Source organism: Pelmatolapia mariae, linkage group LG23 (assembly GCF_036321145.2).
Source record: "Pelmatolapia mariae isolate MD_Pm_ZW linkage group LG23, Pm_UMD_F_2, whole genome shotgun sequence".
NCBI lineage: Eukaryota > Metazoa > Chordata > Actinopteri > Cichliformes > Cichlidae > Pelmatolapia > Pelmatolapia mariae.
Genome location: NC_086246.1, coordinates 49446865 through 49473003, shown reverse-complemented (window position 1 = coordinate 49473003; position 26139 = coordinate 49446865). Strand labels below are relative to the sequence as shown.

Below are 26139 nucleotides of genomic sequence, written 5' to 3'. Positions count from 1 at the left end.
CTATTGGCTGTCCTAAAAGTCGCTAGAAGTCGCTAAATGACGTCATCGCCTAATTTGCATAATTGGTCATGCTAATGTAATTGTAACCTACGTTGTTGGAGAGAGAAATAACATCGTGGAAGAGACATAAAGTGGGTAAAAAACGTCTTAAATGCATTTAGAGTTTATTTAGAACTACAAATTAAATTTATTTTAGCAATTATTGTTTTTTTTAATGTCACAATTCCAACCCTGCACCTTTATCCGGGCTTGGACCGGCAAAAGTGACCCGAAATAGGCGCTCTGGTGGAGTTACTTTGTGTGTGTGTGTGTGTGTGTTTATAAGTAGTTTTAAACCTTGTGATCCACAAAACACCAACAACAGTAAAAGAAGAACTGACTGCGTTACAGTCAGTGCGGGAGCAGCGGCTTCGCTCATGCGCGATTTATTTGCCGTTTGGACGCATAGGTGTGAACGTCTCCTGCCCTGATAGCAGCTGGGGGAGGACTATCCTCCGCCTGTGAGCGCTTTGGCACGGGCGAGGTGCCCACGGCAGCACCGCTGCTTGTTGAGAGTAAGAGCGATACGCGGTTTCACGTCAAAAAGTCGTCATAAATAAGTCTCCAATAACACCAGAAAAAGTCGCCAGATTTGTCGCTAGTCGCTTTTTAGAAAAAAAAAAAAGTCGCTAAGGGGGTCTGAAAACTCGCTAAATATAGCGACAAAGTCGCTAAGTTGGCAACACTGGTTCGAACTTAAATAAAAATGTGTTTGGTCGTAGTGGATATTCTATTTATTTATATATTTTTAAATGCCTAATATATTAGACATTTAAAATATATTTTAAAACGACCCATAGAAAAATGAATTGCCGATAGCAAAATGACGCAACTAAAAGTAAAGAAATTCATAGAGTGGGTGTTTCAAGTCTTTATTTGTTATTTATCTCTGCATCCATTGGCTTTTGTTATTTGTGCACCTCCTCGCAGCGATGGAGGGATGGTGAAGCTCCGAGGGGAGGTCGGTCCCTGAGGTCTGGCTTCAGGGTTTTCAGCGGCCTCTACCGCTGCCTGTCGTCAGCGCAGCTTGAAAGCGGTGGGAAACAGAAACACTATGGCTTCCAGTCTGTCTCTTACTCAGGTAACACTGTCTTACAACTCAAATATAACGACAGCAAACGCTTTCTGCCCTCTGCCTGTTACGCTCGGAGATGTTTCGGCTGCGTCGGTTAAGCCTGGCTGAAAGAATCGCGGGCTTTCTTTGATTCTGGTTCCTCTTTTGGAAGTTTAGCCCTGCTGTGACTGGGAAAAGTTTCTTCCTAATCTCTTTGGGGACTGCGTAAGGGCGTAGCTAGCTAGCTAGCCTGCTAGCTAACAGCTAGTTTGTGACCAGTGTTGGGCTGTTTTAGAGTCGCTTTATCAAAGTTGAGATAAACCGTGTAAGCTAGCGCTACTCGTCTTCGTTTCCTTTCGGGTGTTTTCTAATCGTATTTAGTGCTGCCCCGGTTTGCTGCAGGCTATTTGGGTGTTGGGCTGCCCATGTGTGGCTCTGCTGTGGCTCTACTGTCACATTTCTGCTACTTCAGCCTCTGCTAACATTGTTTTTCTCTGATAAAGCACCCGAGCTATATACAGTAAAGCTTGTAGCCTATGTGTTGGATTTCCTTGCCGCGTATGTAGCTTTGTTACATGGTTAGACTGAATAGGCTGCCTGGTTATTGCTATTATTAGAAGTAAACATGCTTCGGTGATTGGCTTGGTGTCTTTCCCCCCTGTGACCTTTCAAAAGTGGACAGCGTTAACAGTTAGCCTGTTAGCTGCTGCTGTTAACAATTAGTTAATAGAGAAAACTCCTCATATCGTTAGCTGTTATGTTGTAACTAGCAAGAGGAAGTGAATTGTACAAGCCACTAGCCACCTCTACTGTCGTAAAAGGTTGCACAGTTGCTGCTAGCTAAATTAAGTTCTAAATAATGTAGCGTCAGAATGTGTTTGTGTTGTTTAGGAGGCTACGGGCAGGTTAAGTTAGCAGCTTTCAGTCGTGGACTTGTCACCTGAGCTGCCGTTACCTCCAGCAACAGACAGGAGTTGCCTGCCAGGAGCAGCTTTGAGATCCTTGTCTCTCAAATGGCTTAAAACCTGTGTTTATCTGTGAGCTGTGGGAGTTCATTGGCCTGCCAGGCACCAGTGCTTGTTGCAAGTGTTCCTGTCAGATGCCCGATAATCCCCAAACTCGCCTCATGTTTGGTGTTGATAGTGACATGAGTGTGCTTTATTACCATGGGTGGTTATAATCTCTAGAACAGTCTAGCCTGTACCGCCAGCTCCTGCGCCCTGATGTTTCTGGCTATCTGCTGCAGTTTTGTATGGGCTAGCTGGGGGATGATTGAGGGGTGTTTTTTCAGTGCTCAATTAAAGTCACCAGTACAAAGACCACAGTGTTACAGACGCCAACAGTCCCAGGCACACTATTGTGTGTCATAGGGGAAAAGAAAAAAGTTGCATTGACTAGAGAAAGATATGTGTGTGTCAACAGTTATTTCACTGTAAACTGGTGGGTAAAAAAGCTGACTGATAACTTTGCTTTTTGTGTGTGTGAGTTGTTTTCTGTGTCAGATCTAAGTCTGTTTTACAGTAGAGCGTAATCTCACATGTGTCTGAAAGCCTTAACCTCCATTGACCAGCCACTCCCTGGTTGATTCACACTTGAAACAATTACTGTCCATCCCTTTCCTCCCTTTCTTGCACCTGCCAATTTGAAACCAAACAACCAGTTGTCAGTTTCAGCTACACAAATAAGGAAGCAATGCTTTATTTCCTCTTTAGTCCAACTGTAGACATTTTTCTTAACAGAGGAAAGAGGGGTGTTTAGGGAGGACATGACAGAAGGCCAGACTAACTGTTGCCTTTGGAGTGACGCCTTGTTGTAAATGTCTAAAGCTGACCAGGGGGCCCCAGGAAATGTAGCCTGCATCCTGAAGTTATCACAAAAGTTATCACTCTCTCTGCATGCAACTCAGCATAAACCTTCTGGTGTATTCTGAGTCGTCCATCCATTCTCCAGAGTATTTGTGAAGATCTTTACGAGGAAATGCAGAGTAGCTTTTCAATGAAACAGTCAGCTGATAAATCGAAAAAGGATTCAGTTGTTTGGAAAAGCGATATTTTCTCAGCCTCAGTGACATTTAAACAGTTTCTCTTTGTATTAATTGAATATATTAGGTTGTGGCTTGTTTTTGATCAGATATACAGCTCAGGTACGTCAGCATTTTCAGACATGTTTTATTTCAACTCAAAAAGACAAAATAGCTGCCTCATTTTAGTAGGGAGAGATTATGGTAATTAATTAACAATGCTCCATAAATACGGATTTTTCTAAGCAAAATTACACAATATTTGATGTGCTTACATGGCAGGAAGTAGGAAAGTTTAAGAAATCGCTTTTTTTCAGGCATTTGTTAAGAGTAAAAGTTGGATTTATTGTAATTATAAGCAGCTGACTTATGAATGATGAAAACTGCTGCACCTTATTGCTACTCATTGTCATAGATGCTATATTGTTTTTGTCTTTATTTGTTATCCTACCTGTAACACAGCCATTATAAACATTTTGGTTTTGCAGTCACACTGTGGTTTCTTTAATGGTAGAACGTTCTACTAAATGAGTCATTGAAGTCATTTTTTAGCTGTTTTTAACTTTTATTTAGCCAGTGGCTATACTTGGAGCTCAAACAAGCAGCTCTTTAACTGGCTCAGTGGATGACAAACTTTCTGTAGCCGTCAAACTCTTGTTGGTTATTTCAGAGCTAACTTTGAAAAATCATTTGAACGATTAGTGTTAGATTGTTATAAGGAACATTTTTGAATTTAGGTAAAAATGACTGTGTTTTAAAAATCTCTCAACTGTTTTTATCCTTTCTCCTTAAACAGCTCTCCAGTGGAAACCCCATCTATGACAAATACTATCGTCAGGTATGCCATTGTATCTTTCCCATAGGTTACAATGTGTGTGCATATAATTTCTGCATAGTTTGACTCTCATTTACTTGGGCTTGGCTTTAAATGGCTCTGGATGGAGATGGAGATAATCAAATAAAATAAAATCTTCAAATGAGAGAATGGGGTTTTTGTAATTTCAGCACACAAACTAAACCTGCATTTATACTGCTGTCTTGCAGCGAGCAGTGATCTCACTTCTCTCTATCAGTTTCAGTGCCTGTGTCCAATAAAGGAAGTACCTCTATGAATTAATAATGTTTCCCTTTGCCCAACATGTCAGCAGCACTCCCTTTGAGCCTCATGAAAGACGACTAAGCCAATAGACTGCTGAGAAAATGGCTTTGGTTTATTACCAGCATTGATTTAAATGACTCAGAGGCTCCAGGGCCGATTTTCATAGTTTTCAGTTGTTCCCCATCTTTTTTCGAAGCTAAGAGTTTTGTCTTTGTTGGCATTTTAGCTTGTTATACTGATAGTTTCTAAGATGATATAAGCTTTAATGTGTGTGTGTGTGTGTGTGTGTAGGTTGATCCGACTGGCAGCGGGCGAGTGGCAGCAGCTGATGCAGCTCTGTTCCTAAAGAGGTCAGGTCTGGCTGACCTGGTCCTTGGGAAGGTGAGTGGAGACGCAGCTCTCTGTTAGCTTTAATGTTCTCATCGATGCTAACAGATGTTTTATCTGTAAATGTCTCCTTAGATCTGGGATTTGGCAGACTCTGAACGAAAGGGAGCACTCAACAAGCAGGTACCAGCACACTGTCAAGTAGCTCCAAAGTGAACTCCTTCAGAAATGTGTGTTCATCATCACCAGGCTTACGTCACTCTACTTCTTCTGCCCTCAGCAATTCTTCATAGCCCTGCGGCTGGTGGCTTGTGCTCAGAATGGCCTGGAGGTGGCGCTCAAGAGTCTTAATGTGGCTGTTCCTCCCCCAAAATTTGTAAGTCTGCTCCTGTGCGCTATAAATCCACACTGTGCCTGCTATTAAAGTCACTGCTGGTTATTTGAAGTCCAATACAGTAGATCTGTGGTATATTCACAGGTGTTTGTTTCACTACAAACAACTTTAACTGTTAGTATTTGGTCTTGGCTTTTAAAAATATTCTTTCATTTATTTTTAATGCAAACACTGAAATAGAAAAATATTTGTGCTCATCTCCAGCATGACACCAGCAGCCCACTGTTAGCAGGAGGAGGGGCTGCTGACCTTCCCTGGGTTGTCAAGGTGAGGCACGCTCCAACGTGCTATCTTTTTGTCTAAATATAGTTGTGATTGTTTTTTTTAATTCTCCTGTTTTCCTAGTTTTATCTCCTTTTTTGTTACCTTAAGAGAAGCATCATTTTTTTTGTTGTGATCATTTAAGCAGTATGTATAGCTCTGCAATCCCAGTGCTACTTGTTAATAAACATGAATCAGAAGTACCAAAATTATCTTCTTTTTTCTCTATGTGCAGCTGAAGGCCAACATTTCTCTGCTGCTGAGATGCTGGTTAGCGTCTTGAGTCTGTTTATATTGTTTGAAGATGCTCAGATTTTCATTATCAGCGACATAATTCGAAATGATATATATCAAACGGACAGATCGGGTCAAAGGGTTCGGAGACAATGTAACTTTGTAACACCAAGTTTATCATATTTAATACATGGGTTTGTAAAATCCCTTTTCATCAACAGTGTGATGGGTTTTTTTAAGCCTAACCCCCCAAAATGGTTTTGTTTAAAAACAAAAAACTGTGGCCAATAAATTGCACCAAAATGTTGGATGTAACATAAATGACACAAAAAACCCCCCCAAAAACCTCACATTGATATTTATTTTAAAACAATCTCAGAAGGTTAAATAAAAACTCAGGTTTAAAAAAGAAACAGCTGAATTTTGGGGGGAATTATTCCATGGTTCAGGCTTTAAGAGTGGTTAAGAGAAGCAAGGCTGAGACGATGTAGACATGTGCAGAGGAGGGATAGTGGAAATATTGGACAAAGGATGTTAAATATGGAGCTGCCAGGCAGGAGGAAATGAGGCAGACCACAAAGAGGAGGATGTGCAGACTGGTTGGTGTGACACAGGAGGATGTTAGGGACAGGCTGAGATGTCGGGCCACTGTGGCGACCCCTAAAGGGAGCAGCTGAGAAAAGAGGAGGAAAAGAGCTCTTTTTACATACAAGATTCACAACATGCTTTAATGAAGCCAATATGCAGCTTGCAAAATTGGATTTACAAGCAATGAAAATGGGGAAGAAAAAGCCACTGAAGTTTGAAAGGAAATTAAAGACTAAGAATTACTGGATGTTTTTCATCAAAGCAAAGCTGTGTTTGCAGAACGTTCCCACGTACAGACGTGGTGGCTTTGAATGTTTGTTGACTTGGACAGGTGTATAAGACTGACCTTATCTGACCAACCTAAGCAAGCAAGAGTCTGACTGCACATCAGTCTATGTCTCCATTAGAGTGATTTTCATTGTACAGCTGTTTTATTTTTCTTCCAGCCTGAGGAGAAAATGAAGTTCGACTCCATCTTTGACAGTCTTGGCCCAGTAGGAGGGATGCTGTCGGGAGAGAAGGTCAAGCCCGTCCTGCTTAACTCCAAATTGCCGGTGGACATCCTGGGCAGGGTATGATTCTCAAACAGGACTCTTTGATGTTAGTGATTGCTTTAGTGAAAAATGAATAGAAACCACACCATACAGTAACACGGGAGCTTAATATGGGAGATTTAAAGCGTCAAAAGAAAGTGAGAGTCTGTAGCGAGTCGGCGGTGTGGCACTTGTTATTTTGCATCTTGCAGTTTTGTGATGACTGATGCTCATCAATAATATCTCTGTGTGTTGAAGGTGTGGGAGCTCAGTGACATAGACAGAGACGGCATGTTGGACAGAGATGAGTTTTCTGTGGTAAGACTCGAGTTAATATTACAAATAAGGTTTTAGCATTTGTTCACAACTGGTTTCACTTTAGGTTGTTCAACTGTGTACTGAGTCATAGGATCTTAAATTATTTCTATAGTTGTGAATCGAAAAGATCCAAGACATGAGGATGAAGTGTGAAGACTGAACTGCAGGATGCTGGGTAATCATTTCTCATTACTTTGTTGCCCTTTCCCAGGCTATGTATCTGGTGTACAGAGCTCTAGAGGGGGAGCCTGTTCCCATGTCCCTACCGCCTCCCCTGGTGCCACCCTCCAAGAGGAAAAAACCTTCGGTGCCTCCCGTGATGCCCCTGTTACCCTCGCCCCCCTCTGTCAAAGACAGTCGCTCCTCCCACGCTGGCTCTAAGACTATGCCCCACCCTCCTAAACCCACCCCAGCTCCTGCCCCTGTCCCAGCACCAGCAGCTGCCCCTGTGAGTACAGGCTCCACCTCTCCTGTGAGTGCAGTGCCTGAGAAGTATTATTTTACTACTACACTGGTACATCAACAGTTACAATGATTTCAAACTGGCTAGTTCAGTGTGTTTTTCAAAAGAAAAAGACTAGAGGAAGTGCGAAGGTTTGTGAATCTCTCGTTGCTGTAAGTTGTTCTGAATGTTCCTGCGGTGGCGAGGAGTGTGGTTAAGTTTATTTTCTTTCTCTGTACAGTGGGTAGTATCGCCAGCAGAGAAGGCGAAATTCGACGAGCTGTTCAACAAGACGGATGGCGACATGGACGGCTTGGTGTCTGGCCCTGAAGTCAGAGATATATTCCTCAAGACCGGGCTGCCCTCCGCTACACTCGCACGGATTTGGTAAGTACCGTCACTAAAATCTCCTCCTTTGACTCCTCTGTCCAGCTTCTACTAAAAGAATCAGTTACTCTGTTTTATGTGTTTACCTCAGAGAGCTTTGCAATTTGTGCAACATAAGGCATCCTGTGCACTTTGCCCTTCTGTTCACACAAATGAAGGAAAAAAAGAGGAAGAAACTTCATGAAGTGCTACAAAGGATGATTTGCAGAAAGATGTGTCATAAAAAGTAGATTAAATAGTTATTTTACACTAGAGAGAAATAATAGTGTTGGAAAATAAGGTGCTTATGCGTTTTAACAGTAGCATAGATGGCTAGAATGGATACAATCTTCATAAAACATCTGTGAAACATTCATTTTTACACTTTATTATTAATCTTGTTTATAATAAGTGAAATGTAAAAACATATTCGTAGTTTCAGCTATAATTGAATGTTGCAAAATGCAGCAGTGCAGTATGTGTTCATGCACACGACCAGCAGATGATCTTATTATGGATTTTTATCTTCATGTGGCTGATTAGCTTCTGTGTGTATTGGTTTCCCTCACATAATGATTAGCCTGGCCATCAAAAATAGGCACTGCCTGAAGTATAAATCGTTACTGTCTTATGTAACCTGTGTGCTTTTGTTTTTTTCTTTCCCCTCAGGGAGCTCTGTGACATTGGAGACATAGGGAAACTGACGCGAGAGCAGTTCGCTTTGGCGCTTTATCTAATTAATCTGAAACTGACCAAAGGCTTAGACCCTCCACAAAATCTGTCCCCAGAGATGATTCCTCCGTCTGACAGACAAAACATCAAACAGGTGAGTCGCTCTCAACACTCAAGTTGTGAATGATTATTAGTGATGTTTGGTTCCTTTTTACCCCTCAGCAGTAAAAGGTTCATCAGCACACAGGCCAGACGGGTAGTCGGCATGAACATCCAGTTAATGAACACAATAACTTGAGAACGAGATGATGTAGGATTTTCTTATTGATACTATAAGGCTACTATTAAAAACGAAGGCCACAGGTCAAGTTTCCTGAAAATCTTGTAAATGCAGTAACTCGAGAAGGAAGTCACCTAGGATTTACAAATGTATACCATAGAGCAGCGGTCCCCAACCTTTTTTGCGCCACGGACCGGTTTATGCCCGACAATATTTTCACGGACCGGCCTTTAAGGTGTCGCGGATAAATACAACAAAATAAAACTAGTACCGGTACCGAAAAAAAGAAGATTTATTCATAATACACGTGAAAAGATCCAGGAAAACCGAGTTAACGATAAAAACAATAACAAAATAACGATAAAAACCGATAAAAACCCTGAAAACCATACATTTCACACCTGAGCCTCAACTCTCGCGGCCCGGTACCAAACGACTCACGGACCGGTACCGGTCCGAGGCCCGGGGGTTGGGGACCGCTGCCATAGATGCTTCCAGGCCGTCACTATTTTATTTGTTATTATAATAATAACGGCCTGATACTAGCCATTTTCCTCATATATCGGTTTCTAGATAAAACAGCCAATAAATGAAAATGTATTAAGTAAGCTAAAGATGAGAGCAACACCCTTCAACTGTGTTATGACTGTTGATGTTGCATAGTTTGTCCACCAGAGGGCACTCTGTAATTTCCCTTTTGTAAGTAAGTAAAATTTATGTATATAGCGCTTTATGCAGATAAAAATCACAAAGTGTTTTACAACAAAGAAAATAAAAAATGAAAAGAATGGAAATACAACAAATAACAATGTAAAACAGTAAAATACAACAAATTAATTAAAAGTTTGCCAATATAAAAATGTCTTCAGCTGCTTTTTAAAAGAGTCAGTGGACTCTGTACAGCGTGAAACCAGTGGGAGAGAATTCCACAACCGTGGTGCCACTGCCTGAAAGGCCCGATCACCACAAGTTTTAAATTGAACCAACAGTCTCTGATCTGATGACCTTAGAGCTCAGGAAGAAGAATGCAGTTGTTGTTTGGCAACACCACAAACAACAACTAGCTGATCTGAGCATAAACGAGCTATCTACAGCTTTCTGTGATAATAAAACAAGTTTCTAAATCAGCCGATATATCAGATTAAATCACCAAATGTTAGTATTTGGTTTGATCTTAAGAACCCAGCAATCGCTTGCAATTCAAGAATTAAAAACGCACAAAAACTGATCTCATGGACGCTGAAAGATCCTTAATAATGAGATTGATTGATAGTGAATTGGAGCAGTTGGAGTAGCTTTTTTATAGCTTAAAACAGACTCTGGTTGCAGTTTTCACCATCTGTTTACAGCAGTTACTTATTATAAATTTCCATTGCATCAGCACTGTTATATATAAATTATGTTGGTTGTCTTAATTGTGGCTTTCAGTGACGTATTTTTCTCTTGGTGTGTTTGTGCGTGTGTGTGTGTGTTGTGTATTTTTCCTGTTAAACTTGCAGCTGTGTGTGTTTCTTATTTCCTCTCTCTGCAGCAGTTTGTTTCTTTACCTTGTCTTCTTGCATTTTTGCATTTCATCCATTTCACGTGCACTGACACAATCCTGAGTGAGTGCGATTCATCAGAAAGAGTCTAGTGCATCTCATAACTCTCAACAGGTTCCCTCTTTTCTTATCTGACATAGTTTTATCCTAAATATTTGAATTTGATATTTAGTTTCCATTTGCCCTTGTGCTTTTGAGGGAAGCTGACGAGAAAAAAAGCTTACTGTTTTTAGATTTTGAGATGCACTCTTATCGCTGTATCCGTTTCTGTGGTTATGTGTTTTTATCAAGGTTTTGAAGACGTTTTAGATTTTTTAAATTCTCAGTAGTGTAGTTTGCTTCCATCGTCTTTTAAATTAGAGAACCAAGTGGTATCAGCTAGGCTGCTTTTAAAACCACTGTTCCCCAAGCCCTGCCTGTTGAGCCTCTAACAGTAGATGACTTGATCTGTAACCTCAGTAAAGCCGTTAGTGTAGTTCTGCTATTTGTTTATTTGTGCTGTGACTGTCTTTTGTGTTAAGAGTTGTAATGAGTTGCTGGTCTCAGTACTTTCATCTGCATATCAGTAATGTGGGTGTTTCTGCTCTTTACTGGTGATATTGAGTTTTCCTGTCCTCCATGTCCTCACCAGAACAACGCAGCTAACCTAGCAGCCGACTTCTCTGCCATCAAGGAGCTGGACTCACTGAGTAACGAGATTGTTGAACTACAAAGGTAATCATTTCTCCTCACATTAAAAAAAAAAAAAAAAAAAAAAAAAAGGCAAACACCATACATGTTATTAACAGAGTGATTTCATTGGTGGTTTATATTGTTGGTCTAAAGATGAAGGGTTCAAGCTGGGTGTTTGTGAGCCTCTGCTGGTTCAGGTATGCAGGAGGGACACACTTGCACTTCTTTGAGCACAGCCAAAGTTCCAGTAAAAATAATAAACACTTGTGTTACTGCAGCAGCAGATGGTTAAAAAGACGAGAGGTGGAAAGGGTCTGAACTGAAAGCCAGTAAGAACTTACTCCATTTGATGTATTTTAACTATATATATAACAGAATGTAACACCTGCATGTGTAAAGAGATGGCTTTGGTTTTGCCACTCTATTTGATTCCCATACCACCCTAAGAAAATCTCTCTAGATCCGCCCCTGGAGAGGGTGTAAACTGTTTGGGATTAATGGGATTTCTGCACTGATTATCTGCATTGTCTGAATGTCATCTAAGTAGTAATCATAATCAAACACAACAGAAATAATGACACAATAATAGTACTTGGCTGAAGACTCTGCGGTCACTCAGAGTACAGAGGGAACCTCAGCACTACTAACTCCCAAAGCCACTTTAAGTCCGATGAAGCAGAGGGGGAACTTCAGGCCTCAGGGGCCGGTGTCCTGCAGGTGTTAGATGTGTCCTTGATCCAACACAGCTGATTCAAATGGTTAAATGACCTCCTCAACATGTGTTGTAGTTCTCCAGAGGCCTGGTAATGAACTCATCATTTGGTTCAGGGCGAGATCTAAACCCTGCAGGACACTGGCCCTCGAGGCCTGGAGTTCCCCACCCCTGCCATAGAGTCTGGTTACTGAAAGACTTTGCACATCTTTATAAAGTTTGGTTGATGTGAACACACCTCATTATAACAACTTTTATGGGATCTTAAAAGAAGCTTCAAAGAGACCCACGAAGCCTAGAAAGGCTACAAAATAATTTCCAAAGACCTTGTAGGCAATCACTTTACAATAAGCAGTTTGGTGAGGCGAGTGCACCGAGAGCAAAACCTTTAGTCATGACGGAGGTTAAAAATAAAAAAACCCAGGGGACCAACATAACATCTGCACCAGTCACCTGTTAAAATCTTTGTCTCCACAGTAAGAAATGCACCAAGTTAAAATGGTGTGAGACACAAATAAAACCCAGAGATCACTGAGATGCTCCACAACACTTAGAGGACAGATTTCTATGTAGACGTGACAACAGTAGTTGAACTTTTTGGCAAAAATGGAAAAATTGTAATTAAAAAAAATACCGAAACCTTTGCACAGTGAAGCATGTTGGCGGGAACGTGGTTTGGGACTGCTTTGGTACATCAGGGTCTGCAGGCCTTGCAACATTTCAGAAAACAATAGATTTAAAATTATAACAACACGGGGCCATGTGAGGGCAGCAGTGCATAACCTGAGGTTTGCCTTTGTGATCAAAGCAAAAAGAATGGTTCAAAACAAGATGATTCATTTTTCTGAAAGTCACATTCATAACCTTGACTTAGTAGAGATCCTGAGACACGTCCTGATTCCAGACTTTGTGTTTTTACCTTCTTTTGCGTTTTTACTTCACATGATCTTAAATGCCAGATGTACCTTTATGTAAAAGCTGCAGCAGCTGCACATTTGCATGCATGCTTTGCACATGGAGTCTTGGTTTGAGCAGTTGTCATAGTAATGGATTTCATTTTCATACTTTACAGAGCGTAGCTTCCCTTTTCGTGAAAACCGAGAGGGAGAAGTGAGAAAGTGGCCTTTTCTCCTACCTCTGCCTTCCAATAAACACACATAGAATCTCACACACACTTAGACACACACTAGACGACAGCTGTTTGAAGTAAGAAGAATGGAAACTGAGTTAGAAATCACCTGCGGACAGATTTTATTTAATAAGAGCTTGGAAAGATGAAGCGTCTTTGCTGCTTCAGAATGGGGCAGCAGCCTTCTGTTCAGGATAAGGAGGTTGGCAGTGATGATGACGATGATGCTGATGGGTGAGTAGAAATTGGGAATGGTACGCAGGAGAAGTTCCCTTTGCATTTGCAGCTCGTAGATTTTCAGGGGAGTTGTGTGTTTGTTGTGCGGCGAGCGATAGAATAGTTAAAGATGGTTCATTTGAAAGTTTAGCTGTTATTTTAAGCCTGCATTAAAGGATCATGGTGGATGCATCATTTTATGTGTGTTTTTAATAAGTTAAACTGTTAAACTGAGGCATAATTTCTTTTGTGTCTTCACACAACAATATTAAAATGTTAGTTTTGTTAAGGTTGTGTGAAAAATACTGAACCAAAAATAAATGTAAGAGAACAAGTGAGCAGAAATACTTACTTACTGAAAAACATGTTTAAGTAAAAACACCAATCAGGATCTTTTCTTTACGTGAAATGTGCTTATGTGCTTCCTCTTTATTTTCTGTTTCTGGTAATTGTTCTGTTTTCCTTTGAGCTGAAAATACTAGCATAAAATCCCTTAGAGTAATCGTTTATATTCAATAACAGAATCAAATGTCAGCGAGGCCCTTTTTTTGTGTCTAATGGTTTATATAACACCTTACCACAGCACTCAACACAAGCACAGGATTCCTTTAAAGGTAGTTGAAGTATCTTTTGTGCACAAGTTATGACGCTTCCTTTCTACCCCACCCGTCTCTTCTTTCCCTCTTGCTGCATGCTTTGAAAAAGTGTAGAGAGGATGAGCATACGGACGGCTCAGATGATAGATGTTGGAGGTTGGCAGATCATCACTCGTCCCTCCTCCTCTCTTTCTCCCTCCATCCCCGAAGCAGCCATCTGCTTCTCGCTCTTTCTCCCACGCGTTTGACTGAGCAAGTACATGCTCGCTTTCTCCGACACTTATCCTCGCAGGCGCCCACAGTGCAGCGCTCACACCTGCTCTCGCTGCAGGACTTGATGCTGCTTTCTCTTCTGTAAAGTTGGGAGTTGAGGAGAACATCATGGTGGCTGAGGGAGAGGAGCTGGTGGTGGTTCAGGGGCCGGGTAAAGCATGCTCACTAGAGAGCTGGCTTGGTGGGCTGGGGCTCTCCTTGGCGGCTAAATACGCCTGTCTCCTTTGCTGCAACCCCAGGGAGAAGAGCTCTGTGGAGGAGGAGATCAAGGAGAAGGAGGAGGCCATCCGACAGCGCAGCAGCGAAGTGCAGGTAAGGTCTCTCTGTCTGTGAGTTTTTACCTGTATTCTAAGAAACTGGTTTACAAAAACTCTTGTTGGAGCAGAGTTAATATGCATTAAACGCACGTGGGCACTTCTGTCTGTTTTCCCTTTAAAAACCAACAAACAAGCAAAACAAATGCAGGTTGGTAAGCTCACTTTTATGGTGCTGAATGTTCTGGAGGAGAAGATCAATAACACATTTGATTTGCAGTCTGAGACGCTTGTTCAGAAATGCAGTTAATGATACTCGGAGAGGAAGAGGCTGATCTGCCTCGTCTGGGCTCTATTTTGGGAGCTGTTTGGCTTAAAGGGGCGAGGCTGCAGAGTCCTTTAGGAATTTAGTCTGATGCCTGAGTGCGAGGGTGGTATCGAGGGAGTTTTGAGCTGATGTAGCTGAATTTTGTAGCTGCACTCGATTGTACTTATGTGCGAGTGCTTCTGGCTATTTATATTGTCTGAGTTTATTCCTGGACGTGGTATACTGCACATACCCAAGCATTCCCCAGAGGTTAAGAATGGCTTTTGTGGCAGTCGTACAGCCTTTGAAATCAAACCCTGGAAAGCCAGCCTCAAAACAGGAAGTGATTTTCTAAGAATCAAGGAAATACAAATTTTCTAACATGGGACTTTTAATAAAGAGAAATGCATGCAAAAAACAAGCTTTTATTTCCATAATCTATTCTGCCTTAACATGTTGTTGTTAAAGCACTATGTGTTGTTTCTGATATTAGTTATAGAGATTAAAAGCTGCCATTGTCCTTTCAGCTACAGCTGCTGCTGAAAGGATGTTAACGATCTCACTGACTCACTGAGCTGCAAAACGATCTGCAGCCTGTAAACTAAAATAATTCCACACTGTGACGTCAGCCTTTCCCTTTCTCCTGCCGGCAAGCTGACATATAACAGCCGATTGAGCTTTTTCAGAATTTATCTTAAAAGTTAGTATTTAGACTAGAAATGTGGTTACTCTGTAACACTGTAACACAGCATTAGTCCATATTATTTCTTAAATCCTTTACCTTCACTTGGTTTCACCAGTTTTTCTTCTTCTCTGTTCTTTTCTTTTTCTCACCTTCTTCATAAAACCATCTACTTACATACACTTTTATGTGAATGTATCTTTTTAATCTCTTTTATTTTACCACATTTCTCTTGTTTTATTCTGTTGAGCTGATGTAACAGTTACATTTCCCTGATTAATAAAGTTTATTATCTTATTATTATTACTATTATCTTTCCAAAAATCAGTAACTTTAAAGGTTGTTTTCCAAAGTCTCTGTGTTGCTCACTTCCTCTCTGTCCACAGAAGAAATGCATAGTTATTGACTCTCTCTCTCTCCCTCCCTCCCCCCTTTGACTTTATGTCCACAGGACCTTCAAGATGAGGTGGCAAAGGAAACTGAAGTATTGCAGCAACTTCAGGCTCAGCGTCAGAAGGTCCAAGATGCTTTAGATGAGCTGGACCAACAGAAAGCCTCCCTGGAGGAGCAGCTCACTCACATTCGACAGCAGACCAACCAGGAGACCCAACTTGTAATTTGCCTCCTCCTTTTTTTTTTTCTTTTTTTGGTAACCTTTTGAGGAGCTGTGTAATTACCTAGAATTCTGGTTACTTTCCTTTCAGATCTCATCTCTGCAGTCAGAGCACGAGGAGCAGGAACAAAGGATATGTCAGTATGAGGAGGAGCTGGTCCAGGCCCGAGAGGAGCTTTTGGCTCTGCAGGAGGAGAGCCGGAAACTTCAGGAGAAGGTCCAGGCTGCCCAGGAGCAGCTCACTCCTCTTCAGGAGTCTGTGCGTGACTCTTTCACACAAGTTGCACAGGTTAAAAGCTCTTCCCTGGTTTCGTACAGCATGTCTGCAGAGAAAACATTTTTTCATTTTTCTGTCACCTACGCAGCTGATGGAAATTTTATTTTCCGACTGTAATCAGCAGGCTGCACAACTGTTATATACCCAAACATAATAATAGCTACAGTGATTATACTGAGCACTTCCAGAATTTCTGTGTGGACAGATGGAGCACCACTGCTGTGGCTCCACCAGTGTGTTCCTAATGCTGTACTTTCTGTGTACACTGCCTACAGAATTCATAATATCTGTGTTTAAGTGTTGTCTCTGCTCTTTAATCATGCCATTTTTAAAAAATATTCTTCTGGCATGTAGGTCCAACAGAAACTGAACGACCTTCAGGTGGAGGAGCGATCAGTGACTGCTCAGCTCAGCTGGAAGAGAGCCCTTGAGGACAGCTCTCCTGTCATGGTCAATGGATCAGCAGGCCCCGCTGCAGAGCTCCACCATGGGGACCTCTTCCAGAGGGACCTCTTCCAGGAGGACCTTAAAGAACTGAGAGTGGAAGAGCATTCAGATTCAGAGGAGAGAGGTGGCGTGAATGAGAAAGAAAAGGAAGACGAGAAGGACGAAGAGAGTCCAAAAGCTGGGGAAGATGAAAAGCAGAAACATGATGCCTTGGATGATCTTTACACTGATATGTACAGTCTGTCGAGCCTTGCCAAGCCCTGGGAGAGCAATGTTAGGGTAAAAACTACATGAATAATAATAAGAAGCACTCTTACAGTAGTTTTAAATGTGGAAAGACACCGCTGTAAAGCCTAATGCATGCTACAACTGTGCTGTGTTCTTGTGACATGGAAAACATCACAGATAATCTCAAAATAATCAAAGTGAGTCTCAAAGGAAACTATGTCCAGCGACAACAAAAACATGTAACCTACACATTACAAAAAATTGTGATGGTCATAAACCAGATGAGCTACTCCGTCGCTTTAACTCAAAGCTTTTATCAAAAAAACATCAGATGCTGTGCTTTTAAGTTGTGCTTCTGTTCTCTAACCAGGAACACAGCAGCCCTGCGCCTGACGTCTCCTCTGAGGTTACAGATGATGCAAAGGAGTCACCTAAGGAGACCCCACCGAAGGTAAAGTCACAGAGTTATTCAGGTATACCCATGAAAACCAATAAACAGCATCTTTGTGACTCCTTGTATTCTTCTGTTCTTCTTCTTGATTTTTATCATTAGTATTTGTTTTCATTGTCATCAAGTGTGACATTTGGGATGTTTGTTTTACCCACATTTCTTTGAAATGTTGTCTGTGAAAAGCTGTTTATACCAGAAACAGATATGAGATGTTGGACATGCAGCGTGCCAGACAAGTGCATAGACTGACAGCAGACAGCAAAGAAGAATTTAGGCTGATAGTTGTGTTAAATCATCAGATGGGTGTTAAAACCCCTCCCCCTCCATAACCATGATGCATGATTCACTGTAATGCTCAGAGCGCCGTGCCTCTCTGCGACAGGTTGCTTCACCAGAGCCAGAGAGCAAACAGGAGCCTACAGAGCCAACAGAAACAACCACCTCCCCCTCTCCACCTCAGCCTGGCCCTCGCTCCTTGCCACCACAGGGCAGCCCTCCCTCCCTGCCTGAGATGGATTTCTTTCATTCAGACCCCTTTACCGATCGTAAGACCTCATCGTGAAAAATCAAGATGGAAAAAACAGTGTTTTTAATGCTTGATGAACACTGGCAGACTGATGGTGTGTTTTTCCTTTGTAGACGATCCTTTCAAAGAAGATCCTTTTGGAAAAGCAGATGTTGGAGGTACTGCTCAAAGTATTTAATGAGCAATAAATCTCACACAAGCACAGCATTGTTTTATTTATATATATATATGTCCCATCTGACGAGTGTGATCTGATTCTAGTGGGTTATATTATTCATTATGTTTCTGCTGCTGTTTATGTTAAATCAGATCCTTTTGGAGGAGATCCATTCAAAGGCTCAGACCCCTTTGCTGCAGACACTTTCTTCACACAAACCTCCAGCACCCCGTTTTCCTCAGAGGACCCTTTCTCTGCTTCAGCTGACCCCTTTGGTACCACTTCTGGCGTGCCGGAGCCAGACCTCTTTGCAGCCAAGGTGAACGATACAGCAGCCGTACCAGCGGGTCCGGATCCTTTCGCCTCCAAATCCACCAATCCAGCGGCAGCATCCAACGATCCGTTCAGCTCTAAAGGGAACAACACAGCTGATTCAGACCCGTTTGGAGGCAAAATAACCAGCACAAAGGAGGCAGACCCGTTTGGTTCTCAAGATGGAGACAAGGATCCTTTTAGCAGCTCCCCGCCGAGCTCTGATCTGGCTGTGGTGAGTCGACCCGCTAATAAAACCTGTTTACAGTGTGTTGAGTAAGATTTTTGTGACAGAATTGTAAGGAATATAATTATTTGTCCCAGATGTTTTATTACCATTCTAAAGGTTTGCAGTGATTTTAGAAGCACCAAGCGTATAGGCCTTATTGTCCACTTATCATCCACTTTATTATATATACTTTATATAAAATATTCTGTATAATAGTTTAAAAGCGTAGAAATGTGTTAAAATCGCTGACATGTAAATTGTTAAGAGGAAGCAGAAGCTAATTTATAGCAATGAGTCCCAAAGTTTGGATCTTAGCCCTCTGGTTATAGAATACGTTTATATATTTACATTAAAATCTCTTCAGAAGTAAATACATAAACTATGGTAATTAAAACGATGTGTTAGTATTCTTCCCTTATTGGCTCAGAAAGAGTTAAAATACTGGTGGCCAAAAGAGGAACTGTTATGTTTTTGTTTGATGTAGATGCTCTAGTTGTAGTAAATCACGTTACAGGTTAGCGTGTTTGTCTATGGAAGAAATATAGTGTCATCAGAATCCAACTATTTTTAGACATTGAATTTATAACACTGAATTTTTATCCTCCAAATTTCCCTGCAAAAAATATTCACCTGCAAAAATTCGCCTGCAAAAAATTCACCTGCAAAAATTCACCTGCAAAAATTCACCTGCAAAAAATTCAACTGCAAAAATTCACCTGCAAAAAATTCACCTGCAAAAATTCACCTGCAAAAAATTCACCTGCAAAAATTCACCTGCAAAAAATTCACCTGCAAAAATTCACCTGCAAAAATTCAACTGCAAAAATTCACCTGCAAAAGTGATGACCTTAAATGACCCAAGCCAGAGCAATCAGCACTAGATCGAGTCGAGCGGCTCTCAGCCAATTAAATTACGCTGTTTGATCACATGACATTGTTAGCTAGCAGTGTGTCTCCTAGAAGATAGCTGTTTAGAGGTGAGGGATTAAGGCTGTATCCCAATTCAGGGGCTGTATCCCAATTCAGGGTCTGCAGCCTTAAAGTACGCAGCCTCAACGATCCTCAAGGGCCGCGTACTCAAAGACCGCTAAGGCCGGAAGTGCGAGGCTCGTGAAATGGGACGGTCTAGCCGCCGTCGCGCTGCCCAGGTTGCCTAGCAACCATAACACCAACCGCTGGAAACGTTTCATACAGCTTTGTTTGACAGAAATGAAGGAGAACATATTTTGTTCGTGTGTTTGTTTCTACACGAGCTTTGTGTGATTTAATAAGTATCTGAGGCTGAGACCACAGGACTGTAAAACATGATTGTTGGCCTTCATATCTGTACTGAACAGTCATTTAGGATTAGCTAGTAAATAACAATTAGCCAATGTTGTTCATGAGACTAAAGTCAGTGTAAATATGATATGGCCAATATTATAGTTATTATATTAATCATTATAAGTTATTACAGCAGTGAGTTTGAACTCTCAAATCAAATCACTTCTATTGTCACATCACATGTGCAGGTACACTGGTACAGCACATGTGAGTGAAATTCATGTGAGTGAACTCTGTGTCTAACACTGAGCTTCAGTAAAGATTCAAGTTCCAGTTATTTATAAGTCCTATCACCTTAAATCTTCACTCAAAGACAAATATGTTTGACAGTGTATATGTATTATATATGAGACAAATGTTGTTCGTTTGATATGTTGGCATTACTAAATTTGGCTCAATGCTCACATATATGTGTAAAAAGGAAATGTACGAGCTGTGATAACTGTTGCTGATAGAATGAAGAGTAGACTGATATATGAAATATTCCTTTATTGGGTGAGAAAATCAGACCATGTCATAACTGCTTTAAGTCATACAGAATAGATATCAGAGCCTTAAACAGGCTGACTTCTGCTAAATGGGTCAAACTGGGCAGAAAGTATACAAACACATAACATCCTTATAGAATATGATGTAACACTATAGATCAACTTACCTCTGAGTATATAAAGCATATAAACAATTACAGCAATATGATGCAACAAACACAGCAGTAATACTAATCCAAAATACTCAAAGCTTCATAGAACTGAAACAAACATTTATTTTTAGCTCCATTCTGCTGCTGATACATACTTTAGGTTTCTGAACATTAAACTTGTTGCTGCCTTTCATAGTGTGTAACTTGAAGGCCCTGAGTACTTTCTCCCACACTGAAAACACTGGGATGATAACATTATTTGAACATTACCTAATAAGACTGATTCAGGACAGATAATTAGTTATGTTAAACTTTCCTAGCAGTCCTTCACAAACAGGGAACAGTCTGTCTATTCTCTCCATCTGTCAGCTGCTGCTGGCTCTTCCTCCTCCTCTTCCTCACACACTGCTGAGTTTGTCCTGGTGGATCATCAGGGGTGCAAAGCCTCACAGATGATGTGCAGCAGTGGGTCCCTCAGTCTGTCCTCACTCTGGACACTTGCAGTTGTCACACATGGAAATCAAATGTGTGATAAGCTGCAGGATTCAAACACAAGTGTAACTTATAAATACATGTTCATACTTTTATTCCACAATCAGAGAGAAAGAAACAGAGAGAGAGTGCAGGACAGACAGGTGACAGTCTCAGGTGTATACACTGCTACAAAACAGCACAAGAGAAGGAGGATTTAGTGTTTGTGTTATTACGAGTGCTAAACAAGAAGAGTTCCAGATGGTCCAGTGGACACATGTGTGACTCCTGTGATTAAAGCATCTTTCTTTCAGCTTAACGAGTGAACCGTCAGCTCGTTCAAACACACGTTAAAGTCCGTTTGGCTCGACACCACCGAACAGAGGCAGCAATATAACATAGCTAACATTAACAGTGCAGTGAATCCTGCTTGTGCCGTGATATTCAGGACTGCAAACCGAGCAGCATCACTGACTTTCAGCTTGTTGTGTGGATTTATGGCTGACTTTAATTATCCATAAAATCATCACATTCTCTGTAAGAGAATCAATGAGTACTAAAAATGTGCACCTTTACCTGTGTGTTTTCTGGAACAGGAACAGGGTAATATCTGTGACCCAACTCCCACAGCTGGTTGGGGGACTCATGTTGTTTTCTGTTCGCAGTGGATGGTTGTCCCATCCACTGCAAAATGTATTAAAATTATCCTCTAGTCGAGGAAGAAAGATGTAATGGCAGCAAAAGAGGTGTGCAGCATTTGAAATGTCAAGAAGGCCTTCTTCCTCAGGGTTGTGAAGAACATCGTAGTAAATGCATGTAACGGCCACCCAGAGGTCTCCCCACAGTCGCTCTATTCTGAAATAATATATAAAAAATATTTAAATTAGGTATGGCCTTTCTTTTGGTGTGTATGAGAAATTCCCTGCTTGTTTCTAACCCTACATGAAATGTGTGCATGACAACAGTAATAATACATTATCAGGGCATGTAGGAAGGACCCAGGCATATCACTTAAAAGGTGTCAAAAGGGTTGTGATGATCAGTGGCAATACATGAGATGACAACCAGACCATTAACACAGAATGAACATTCAGGGAAGGAAGTAACAGACTGGAAAAGGTGTGTGAATAACTAAAAATAGGGCAGAGTCCTGAAGGCTCTTTGGGGTTTGTAGGACCTGTCCAATATTTTCTTCCTTGAGGGGTAAATAATGGAAATTGAAAGAAACAACAACAACAACAAAAAACAAAACAAAACAAAAAACACCTGACACATATCAGACAATATATCCTGCTGGATAGGGCACTGTTCTCTAAAGACATATTACTATAAAACTTTTTTCATAAAACTATACCCTTTAAATGTTTATGTATTTTTAAATAATGGAAATAAAGCTGCAACACCTTCCATCTTATGTCAGAAACATTTGAGGTTGACAGTATTTTATGAGAACAAACCTTTGATTGTGCACACTCATTCCTGAAATGAAACTGCCTCTTCCTGTGCCACGAACAGTAAACATCAGCCGTGCAACCTCCACATTTTCCCATCCGTGGTTGCCACGAACCCTGAAAACAAAGAAGAGTACCCCAAAACATTCGAAGCTTTAAACAAACTTAGATCTGATGATAAAGAACAACTTATGCCTTAATCAGAGTGTTTTTAAAAAATGTAAAAGAATCCTTAAAGTCTTTGATTGCTACTGCTCTAGAAGGCATAAAACATGAATTGTCTCATGAATGCACTTTCCAGCATGTGTCAGTATGAAGTTTAATTTAACACAGCTGTTAAAACATTTTTCAGGATTTACTGGGTTGATAACAATTATTTAGATTTATTGAATTTATAGGAAATTACACAAGTGCCATCTTGTATCATTATGATCTGTGTAAAGAGACAATTTTAAGAATACTTTTGCAAAAACACGTTAAAGTTGGAAGTAACTGGCCGATGTTCCACTCTTGAAGATCAGCTGTGCCCATTTGTTGCACATTGTGGGAATGGAGAAGTTGAGGCCCTTGCAGGCTCCCCACAATTTTCCCCAAACTGAGCGACCCAGCTAATTCAACACCTTTACTAAGCAGTGCTGTTATGTAATTGGATACAAGGGGTGAGATAGTAATATTTTCCCTCCTTGGTTGTAGCTCCCTGACATTACAAGGGTAATCATTTTATGATGTCGGGTTCAGTGTTACACCAGGATTTCAAATACAATATCATCATCAATAAGAATTAGTATTATCATTTCAGAATTGTAGGTAACCACTTTTAAATGCCATAGACTACTTATTTGTTTAATTTGATGTATTCACTCTAGGAGAGCGCAGAGGGAATATCCCGTTTAACTTATGCTATCTGTTTAAGTTTAGATAGTATTTGTAAAGATATTGACCATATCCTTTTCTGAAAGTGTGGATATAATGGATGGGGTAAGGTACTGGCATGCCACAACTTTATAGTTGTTAAATTCTGGGTACAAGTATACATGCCCATCTTGTACATGTTTTTTTAATATTATTATTATTATTATTATCATCATCATCATCACCATCCTACCCAATTACATGTTTCTTTTAATCAGGTTATGCTGTTTTAATGACTTTACAGTATAATTTACATTGTGTTCCTTTAATTTTCCCTAATTGTATGTTATATTAATCCCATATTTCCGTTTTAATATTTCTAATGTGTGCATTGTTTTCTTCACTGCCTGGTCTGCCTCTGTCTCGCCTGTATGGATGCATTTACACCTAAATTTCCCCAACAAATGATGTTTTAATTCACCACTATTCCAGTGAAACACGAGTCTCCCATCTTCCTGCTACGGGTCTCGAGTTTTTGTTCACCAAAGCACACACCAACTTCATACTGACGGACATATCACTGCCCTATTCCCGCCTTGCCTGACCGTGTTTTGTGGCTTTGGTTGGTTCACTTCTCCTCACTCTTCCCCATTCTAGTCATTAAATCAGGCCGTTCTGCAACCATGGCAGCCATTCACTCTATGGCTTTATTCATAGTGTATTTTACCCCTTAACCCAATGCCGTTCTCGTTTCCCACATTATATTTGCAGTGTTCGTCTATCTATCAATATCTGCGGATTATGGTTTTGTACCGAGTATCCTATTTTGTAGAGCACAGCATGTAAAGGTTAGCTCGGTTAGCAGGATGCTAGCATGTAGCGCTTAGTGAGACACGCATCAGACGAGTTGAGCAAAGACCCCGTCTGTGTACCTTATACGTGACCAACGGATTTAAATAAAATTAACGTTTCAAAAGACAAACTTGAAGATAAAACATAATATACTTACCGGAGAACCGCCAGGGTTTGCCGCTGCCATCATGCCGCTCCTGAATTCAAAACTGCCTCTGCAGACAGGCAGGGGAGGCGCGGAAATTTTCTTTGAGTTAGTCAAACGTTTTCCTCAGTTCGAGTAGATGATAAAAGAAAAATGAATGGTATTTTAAGTAGGACTAGGCGTTCTGTAATGATCTCTATTTAGGAGAAAAACTTAATCACTCACCTCTAAACAGCTCTCTTTTCAGAAGACACTGCCGGCTAACATGTCATGTGATCAAACAGCGTAATTTAATTGGCTGAGAGCCGCTCGACTCGATCTAGTGCTGATTGCTCTGGCTTGGGTCATTTAAGGTCATCACTTTTGCAGGTGAATTTTTGCAGTTGAATTTTTGCAGGTGAATTTTTGCAGGTGAATTTTTTGCAGGTGAATTTTTGCAGGTGAATTTTTTGCAGGTGAATTTTTGCAGGTGAATTTTTGCAGGTGAATTTTTTGCAGGCGAATTTTTGCAGGTGAATATTTTTTGCAGGGAAATTTGGAGGATAAAAATTCAGTGTTATAAATTCAATGTCTAAAAATAGTTGGATTCTGATGACACTATATTTCTTCCATATTTGTCCACTCAGGCTGGATTATAAAAACGTCTGATGTGTTTGTTTGTGTTTAGAAGGACACCGCAGCATCCAATGACCCTTTTGCTCCCGGTGGTACTACAGTGAGTGCCTCCTCAGATGCAGGTACACATGGCACCACCCACTGGGGACAGAACTCATAGCAGCAAATAAGAAAATAATGAAAAATAAATAAAGTAAAATGTGCTTTTCTGTTAATAAGATGCTGGATGAGGCATTGAAGTGCTGCTGATTTCATGCACTCGGTCGTTTTTCATTGATGTTTCAGATCCGTTTGCTGCTGTGTTTGGTAATGAGTCATTTGGAGGAGGCTTTGCAGATTTCAGTGCTTTGGCAAAGGTAATTTCCAGATTTTTAATATATCCTCTATCACGTCGTTTTGTGCATCGTATATACATCATATATAATAAATAATTATCCAGTTTAGTGTTAGTTTTGGTTTATATTTGCAACTATAAAAAGCCCCGTGTATGCATGGAAAGGAATCTATATGCACAAAAATGCCTCTGTCTCTGCATAGTAGTAAATCCTGTGGCCTTCTCCGGGTATTTGCTGAGCTACTGTGCAGAGAGCTCTTGTGAACTCGGTGTGGAAACACTAATTTCACACTTGCTGTTTACACCACAGTACCTGTACCTTCATATATCGAGGTTTTACTGATGTGCAGCAGAGCTTGCGAGTGATGACACAGCCTCTGTGCTGTTCTTAAGTAAATCCATGCGCCTTCCTGCTTATGTAATAGATATATTTGATTTGGTTGGACCTTTTCATTCCAGTCAAATGGTGCTGACCAGTTTGGAGTCGACAGCAGGAACCTCTTCCAGGAAGAGAGCCAACCTGCCAGCTCTGATGTGCCCCCAGCCCTGCCGCCAAAAACGGGTACGCCTACCAGACCTCCTCCTCCACCTCCAGGTCAGTTAATCCTGTTATCCAGAAAACAAAAAGTGCATGTAACTCTGTTCGGTTGGAGCTGTTGCAGCTATCACACGTCTGGGGATGTGCCAACAGTGTTCATGAAATAAAACCTGCCTTTGCTGAGTCTGCCTGTCTGTGCCCTGTCAGGTAAGAAATCATCCATCAATAGAACGGAGTCCTCCGACTCCTTCCATCGACGAGGAAACTTCATGCCACAGACTTCAGGAGACTTCTCCTCCTCTTCCTCCTCCTCCTCCCTGCCTGCAAAGGATCCTTTAGCCGACCCCTTCGCCCCCTCCTCCCCTCCTTGCCGCAACGCACGGGAAGCTGACGGATTTGCCAGCTTTGACAAAGTGAGCAACTCCCTCTCCCCATCTCCCTCACCTCCACCTGAATGTCAATAGTCACACCCTCTTCTCTCTCGCTCTTTTTTTTTTTTTTTTTCCTCCTTGTAAACCAACATGTAGTTACTCAATAAGGATACACCCTCCGAGCAAATCAGGCCAGCTTTTGAAATCACTCCATCCACTGCCAGTGACGAGCCTTAAAGTGAACTAACCAGCTTATTAAAAGCTTCACACGGTAGCATGGGCTCGTAATGTTACATGA

The 26139-nt window shown here is 41.1% G+C and overlaps 1 protein-coding gene and 1 long non-coding RNA gene across 6 annotated transcripts in view; one reads left to right on the top strand and one right to left on the bottom strand.

Moving 5' to 3' along the window:
• Positions 1-98: 98 nt before the first annotated feature.
• Positions 99-26139, top strand: part of eps15 (epidermal growth factor receptor pathway substrate 15) — a 30878-nt gene continuing 4837 nt past the window's right edge. Inside the window, exons 1-25 of one of the 4 annotated variants that reach the window (XM_063467370.1) lie at positions 99-131; positions 970-1120; positions 3910-3951; positions 4504-4593; positions 4675-4722; positions 4820-4915; positions 5138-5200; positions 6463-6588; positions 6808-6867; positions 7079-7339; positions 7551-7696; positions 8345-8501; positions 10800-10882; positions 14006-14078; positions 15461-15622; positions 15714-15881; positions 16254-16625; positions 16945-17025; positions 17408-17570; positions 17665-17709; positions 17861-18255; positions 24651-24720; positions 24884-24954; positions 25392-25527; positions 25678-25883. In XM_063467370.1, coding sequence (XP_063323440.1) covers positions 1094-1120; positions 3910-3951; positions 4504-4593; positions 4675-4722; positions 4820-4915; positions 5138-5200; positions 6463-6588; positions 6808-6867; positions 7079-7339; positions 7551-7696; positions 8345-8501; positions 10800-10882; positions 14006-14078; positions 15461-15622; positions 15714-15881; positions 16254-16625; positions 16945-17025; positions 17408-17570; positions 17665-17709; positions 17861-18255; positions 24651-24720; positions 24884-24954; positions 25392-25527; positions 25678-25883 — 3141 coding nt within the window. In that variant the 5' untranslated portion in view covers positions 99-131; positions 970-1093. Of the gene's footprint in view, positions 132-969; positions 1121-3909; positions 3952-4503; positions 4594-4674; positions 4723-4819; positions 4916-5137; positions 5201-6462; positions 6589-6807; positions 6868-7078; positions 7340-7550; positions 7697-8344; positions 8502-10799; positions 10883-14005; positions 14079-15460; positions 15623-15713; positions 15912-16253; positions 16626-16944; positions 17026-17407; positions 17571-17664; positions 17710-17860; positions 18256-24650; positions 24721-24883; positions 24955-25391; positions 25528-25677; positions 25884-26139 lie in introns of all 4 variants that reach the window. The other 3 variants (XM_063467368.1, XM_063467369.1, XM_063467371.1) reach the window with 3 other exon arrangements.
• Positions 20348-24130, bottom strand: LOC134620983 (uncharacterized). Of its 2 annotated transcripts, XR_010092170.2 has the most exons (4): positions 23996-24130; positions 22141-22251; positions 21260-21538; positions 20348-20748 (listed from the first exon to the last, which is right to left on the bottom strand). It is a non-coding gene; the product is annotated as an uncharacterized LOC134620983 (long non-coding RNA). The 2 variants fall into 2 exon arrangements; XR_010092171.2 differs by lacking the exon at positions 21260-21538 and having other exon boundaries at positions 23996-24127.